We start from the raw sequence: 6,749 nt of genomic DNA on the forward strand, positions 1-6,749 counted from the left end.
CCCGATAAGTGCTGCACGCCGCTGCTGCCCTCGCAGGTTATAGCTGCCTGCTCTTCTGTCTCTTGCCGGGGAAAGAGGGGCGATGTACAGCAAAACCCTCCCGTGGGAATTGCAACCTGTGTTGCCTGTCCTGGGGTAGCAGTTTGGTTTGGTTTTTGGACAAGCTCATGCAGTGAGGGAGGAAGGAAGGATTTGTGGGCTCCCAACTTACATCAGTGTGGAAGTGGGATGAGCAATAGGGAGGCTGTTCTCCTCCCAGCATGGGTGTAACCGCTCCTGGGAGTGTCCCGTGAAAGGTTAGAGGAGCCAGGTTATGTCACCTTACTGATGTGCTGGTCCAGATCTTTGATGATGGGGGAAGCTCAAGTTGTGATTCGTGCACAATGCTAACGATGAGGAAATGTTCTAGAAAAGTGTTAGTTTTGTTTTGTTTTTTTTTTTCCCCCAACCATTTTTCATCATTTCATTGATTGGATTCAACTGCATGCTTCATCTTTTAAACAATCTTTTTTCAGACCCTTGGTCTTACTTTGCCGTGGGAATATTTCTAGGGCTGCAAAGTTCCTATGCATGGCACATGGGCAGCAGATCCTGGCACACACTTCACAACTGCTTGTTGCCACGAGAAATTTAAGACATGAACACAAAGTGCAAGAGGCAGTGCTGGGTCCCATGGCGCAGGGAAATTTGGGAACCGCAGCTATGCACTGGTGCACTTCCACACTTCATTAATGGCTTACTGTGTGTCATGTTTTTTTTTTTTGTGTTTAGGATGTATAAAGATTGAGTGCCAAGCGCCAAAATGAGTGTGACTTCGTGGTTCTTGGTGAGCAGCACTGGCATTCGCCATCGGCTCCCTCGGGAGATGATATTTGTTGGCAGAGATGACTGTGAACTGATGCTCCAGGTAACATGGCTTTTTTTTGTTTTTTATCTTGAAGATGCAGTAGATGTGAATGTAACGCTGGGGATCTGCAGAGATGTTGCATGCTTTCTTCAAATGACATCTTTTAAAAGGAACATCTTTTTTTATGTTGAGTCTGTGGTTCCCATGAAGACTTCCTATGTTTGTGAAAGTGCAAGTGCCGTTTCTTTCAAGTTGCCAGGTCATCAGATGGATAGAAGCTGTAGTGGTGGGAGATTAATCAAATAGATTAACTATCTTGATGCTACTAGAAGTAGTAAGCAAAGACATACCATTCTGTCCTGATCTGCAATTATGCTGCTGTTTTTTGTAGCTTTTAATATGTGCACTGTTTACTAGTGTGTGTGATTTGAATGGGGGCAGGGTTTTTTGTTTGCCTATTTTTCCCTTTTTGATTAAATTGTCAATGCTTGTATCTCTCGTTGTTTTTTTTTTTTTATTATGGTAGGAAATACTGATGTTTAGCAGAGAAACTCTAGCTGTTTTGGTGGGGTGAGTAAGGTGTTAACCTCCTCCCAAAGTAATTGTGTTACTCTGGCAAACTTGCAGCTTCTGTTAGTGTTTCCCATACCAGCATGTGTCTCTGCTGGACCTGATCCAACGTGTCTGAAGTGTCGACTGTGGTCTGATGTTTGATGGCATAATGTAATGAACGTCATTCCAAACAAATGGAGCTGGAATCTCTCAATGAGTTTTTGACAGGAGCAGTTTAGCTCAGGAATTTGTAGAAGCTCAGAATTAAATTAGTGTTTCTGCTAGACCCATGCCACGAGTACTTAAATGCAAAAAAAAAATAATGTTTAATTGCACCTGCCTGTCCCCCTTTTGTCCCTTTACAAAGGTGGCAAATGTGCCTGTTGATGGCAAAATTAGGAAGCTGCCTGCACAATGGGGACTCCCTCCTCGTAATTTCCACTGCTAACCTGGTCACAGGTATGTCCTAAATGCACTGCTAATCATCTACCAAGCAGGCTGTGTTTGTAGTTACTGCAGGGATTTTGTATGATATGTTAGCAGGAGGTCTGTTGCAGAGGGTAGAAGTTCTTGTACGAGGTGTACTTGGAAGGCAAGGTGGTGTCCAGTTGTAATAAAACGTTAGTGCCCACAAAAGGAGAGCTTGCAGGCTTTGGACTGCTCTGCTAGCTAGCAGTGAATGGCATGGCGATGCTGCAGTGGTAGAGTCTGAAACATACTCCTGTTTAACAGCAAATCGTTTGTTCGGGTTTTCCCATGAATCACACTGTCTTTTATTTCATGTTTCTACATGTCTGCCTGGTGAGGCATGTAAAGGTGAGACATTAAAAATGTCCTGATATTTTCTGTAAGTCAGCATTTGACTGCTCAGCAAGCTAATTGCCATATTCCTTCTTGACTTGAAGGGAGGAAACATAGATAGTGGCCTTAGTTTCCAAACATGGCCTGAGTTTTAGGGCGCCCATCTTAATACCTTGAGGTGTGGTTTTTCTTTTTTTTTTTACTGTCAGGGTTCAGCACTCTGAGTCACATGTTTCAAGTTGTGCACCCTAAAATAAAAGTACCCAAATAGTGGTCATGCTTGAAATGCATTGCTTGTTTCTCTGATTATTTATGGGGTTAACTGGACAGTGTGGATTGTGAGCTGCTCCATACCACACAGTATTTCATGCTTCTTTGCAAGTCTGAGCTGGCTTGTCAGTGCTGCGTTGTGGACTAGCAACTTTGTGATGCTCTGCATTTGCCATGCTCTTTTCTACAAGGTAAAAGAATTGAGATTCCTGGAGGAGCCAGCAGTATCTGTGAGAGTGAAGTAGTTGTATTTGGGGGCTTGTAGGTAGTGGTGGTATTAAATGAGGTTTTCATTGTTTCACCAGAATGAAGGCTCTGTATTGTCTGTAAAAGCCAGCTACTTATGTTCATGGGGTGAGTTAGACGTAGCCCTTTATAAACATATTTGTTTACTATCTCCAGTAATAAAACTTTTTCTAGGATAACATGTAAGGTCTTACTTTGAATAGCACAGCACATTATTTTCCTAGCCATTTGCTTATAAAGATGTTTTCCAGAGCTACCTTGGGCTCCAAATGAGATGATTGTAGCAAGACTCAGTGTGGAAGAGAGACTGTGAACAGAGACTTGATATCCAAGCAAAATTGTGTATGAGCAGATGGAGGATGAGATCTAAAAATAGACTTTTTTCCTACTGTGGCTGTCCATGTCACAAAATCATTGTGCAGACGGGCACAATCATTTGTCTTGGGGAAAGCTTAAGAAGCAGGGCAGTTATCAGAGCAGGTGGACAGAGCTCTTGTGACAATGTTTACACCTGTAGTATTTCTATGGTACTGACCCTGAAACTGTATAATCACTGCACAGTTATTTTGCTTATATGTTTCAAGATATTGGCATTTAATCCCTTAAAGTGCACAACTGGGAGCAAGACTGGCAGTGTCTGGGGAATGGACTGGATGACCTGGTTGGTATTTTTCTTTTTGTCTCTAAGACTGTTAGTGCTTTGTAATTTCATCATGATACAGTTTGTGGTTCCCTGTTGAGATCGTGTGTATTAGCATGCAAACAGGCAGCACTGAGATAACACTTGTCCTGGAGACCTTATAGTCTTGCCTTTCTCATTTTACTCTTTTTAGGAGTGTCTTGTCTTTTGATATTTTCTTGGAATGTGTTGTTTCAAGGTATCAGATGCCTAAAGAGCAAAAGATGATGGCTTTGTCACCAAACAATCAAGCTTTAGTTTCGCCTGTGTTAATTTATTTCATACAGGTACTAGATTTGCTTTCTAGTTAACAAAGAGGTGAAGAAAATCGGAGTCTTTAAGCTTAATTTTAAGTAGGTTTGATAGTGGGGAAACATAATCTACCTGGAAATCTTCTATGCCTACTAAGAGGATTAGAAATATTTTAAATGTTTTTGCAGCACTGTAAAGCTTCTAGTACAAGTAAATGCGAGATTTACGTTGGGTTTGAATGTTAATGTATGGGTGAAAATGCCATGTAGCGCAGCTTGGCTTGCACAGTGTTGTTACGCAGAATCAGGAGCTCAGTTCTGCTGTTTTTCTGGAGAACAGTGCTTGGTTTCTTCAGCAGTCTCACTGGCTCCCTTCAGGTAACAGTCAACAAACAGCAGGAGTGTGGAAATGTAGACCTTCACTCATTTGCACTAGCGTGGTTTTTTTTTTCTGTGAAGCTTGGTGGTGGTAGGAAGTAATTCTCTAAAAAGACTTAACTTTTTTTTTTTTTCTTTAAAAAAACAGAAATAAGAGGGTTTTTGGACCATCTTGAACAAAGTAATTCTCTCCCACCCCTCCCAGCATCCTTCTTGGGAAATATAGTTGCCATTTTTGTCAGCTTTGATCATTTATTTAATGTGATTTTTTTTTTTTTTCCTCAGGGGACAAACATTTTGCACACTCAGAATTTCCACTTCATTATTAAAATCTTCCCCTCTGCCCCTAAACAAAGTATATTTTGCATTTTTGCTAAATGTAGATATTTAACAGAAGGGAAAACAGGGTCATGATTTCCCTGTTTTTGTTTGAGAGAGAGAGATGTTTACTGGAAAATTTGGGAAAGCAAAATGTTTAACCAGTGCTCCCTTGAGTATTTCCCTCTCTTTAGAGCGACGGTTTGGGCATGCTACTGTGCTACGCTGGGTGAGTTTGTACGCGTGAGTGTGAGTTACAGCAGGAGTAGATGCAGATGGCACGATGCTTTCTGTTTTATGCCTTTGTCCTGTGTGCCTTTTAAGACAGCTTGACACTTCCTATCAGGAGATACTATTTTCAATTGCTTATAATTCTGCTAAACTTCCTAACTGTTTTGGAAGAGGGTTTGTTTTCCAGATGTCTGTTTTAGGCAGTGTATTCTGGACATGATTAGCTCTCTTCTTCGGTCTTCGCCGTAAGCAACTCTGAGAAAAATGCCATTTTCTTCATGTAAACTATTTAAACGTATGTTTGACCTGTTCTTTGAAGTTTGGGTGTTGCAGAGCTGGGGGGGTGACACTTTGCAAGAGTGAATGCCCAGGTCAGAGGTGATTTCCAGCCCTCCCCCCCCCCTCCAGTAACCTAAATGTGTTTGGCCAGGTTCCAGAACTGGTTGCCAGGTTGGGCAAAGAGGAACTAGGTGCAGGGATGCACAAGGCTTGGGTTTAGATGTAAGAGCAACTGTGCTAGATTAGATCAAGGTGCATCTAGCATGGTATCCTGACTCAGGCAGTGGACAAAACAGCTGTCGAGGAAAGTGTAAGGACAAGCCAAGAGTGTAATGATACTTCCAGAGTATTTGCTCAACCTCTTGACCTGTGTTTCAGGAAGCCAGAGGCCAGATCTTTGCATCTAGTTGTTGGATTTCTACTCTATAAAGCGTCACCAGGATATTAAGATTTTGCTGAGCGGGGAGGCACAACGAGGATTCTGGTGTTTGTGCAGAGAGAGAGGAAGAGCAGCAGGACTTGGAAAAGTGGAAGCTGGTGCATATAGGGCAGAAGCTGTTCAGTGTGGGGAAAGCGGACATTACAAGACGTGACTGCTGAGCAGCATCTCCCTTTGGCCTGCAATGGGTCAAGACTGGCTTTTATTCTGATGTCAGCAGATAGCTGTGAAAGCTACTAGCCAAGCATCTGTCACTGGTCCATATGGGACAATGCATGCTGCTTATGGTATCAATTACTCAGTTCAAGCGGTGGGGGCTTGTGAGCCAAATATACAAGTTTGTTCTGCTGGTGAATCAGATAAATGCTAACGATACTGCTTGAATAGATATTTTCTTCTTTTTAGCTTGCTTTGGTACAAAGCTAGGGAATTACAAGCGTTCCTAGGCACTGAAGGAACATCCTTACAGCTGCTAAGTCAAGTGTTTATAACTGCGAAGCAGTTATGACATGCCAGTGTGAAGATCGCCTGTGTAATCCTGCTTCTACCCCTGTGTACATAGGCATGAAGATGCAATCTGTTATTGTGTCATTACTGGATATTTTTTCCCTGCAGGATGTGTTCTGTGTTTGGTACGCAGGGTGCATGGCACACTCTGCAAATAATACAGTGTGATGGTGACCTATGCGTGTATAGGACATCTGGTCAAATTAAGGTTTCATTGATCTGACGTATCCTACCTTCCCCCAGCCAAACTTGATAATATGATGTCTCTCCTATGTAGTTTAGTGTGTGTACATAAACAAGTGCGAATAGGTGTGGTGTGCTTTTGTCTACAGTATTATGCTGTGAGGAAGCAGGTGGTGTGAACTTGGTAGATTATCTTTTTCCTGGTACTTGTAGGTGAATTCACTGTGGTGCAGAAGTCGTATCCCCCCACCATTCAGGTATTTCCTGCATTGGGAGCTCCCAGTAGAAGCCATGCGGAATCTCTGTTGTGTTTTATGTCCTGATCTCCTTCCCCATGGAAGTGCAGGGCTGGAGTGGGAAGCTGTAGTCGGGACAGGGCGGTGGCCCACTCGTGCTGTTTTGCGGCAGTTATCCAGAGGGTGTAAGGCAGCACCTAAGTCCCTGGGTGTTGGGAATTGCCGAGAGTCAGTCATTAGGTGTCTCAATGGAAGTAGGCGTCTTACAGGCAGAAGGGAAAGGATCTAGCCTTGGGAAGGCTCTGCTTTTTGACAGGTAGTGTTTCTAGGTGCCTGGGCAGCAGCTGTGGGAGGAAGGATGCACATCCTGTATTTCCATGCCTAGAGTTGTTTTTTTGGCTCTTGCCTCTCCCATTGTTTTCTCTTAATGTGCAGTTGACAGGAAGATTATGATGTCTGATGAAATGTGGGTTGAGGAGGCTGGAGGCATGGCCGGACTGGTAAACCTGGGAGGGGAGTTCGTTGCTGGAGG

At 43.1% G+C, this 6,749-nt stretch overlaps 1 protein-coding gene across 1 annotated transcript in view; it reads left to right on the forward strand.

Annotated features, from left to right (window-relative positions):
* The first annotated feature begins 802 nt into the window (after nt 1–802).
* The window catches only part of CEP170B (centrosomal protein 170B), a 53,992-nt gene continuing 48,045 nt past the window's right edge, over nt 803–6,749 (forward strand). The window contains exon 1 of the mRNA XM_009703913.1: nt 803–907. Within this exon, the coding sequence (XP_009702215.1) occupies nt 803–907 (105 nt within the window). The remainder of the gene's footprint in view (nt 908–6,749) is intronic.

Source organism: Cariama cristata, unplaced genomic scaffold (assembly GCF_000690535.1).
Source record: "Cariama cristata isolate BGI_N322 unplaced genomic scaffold, ASM69053v1 scaffold13197, whole genome shotgun sequence".
In the NCBI taxonomy this organism is placed as follows: domain Eukaryota; kingdom Metazoa; phylum Chordata; class Aves; order Cariamiformes; family Cariamidae; genus Cariama; species Cariama cristata.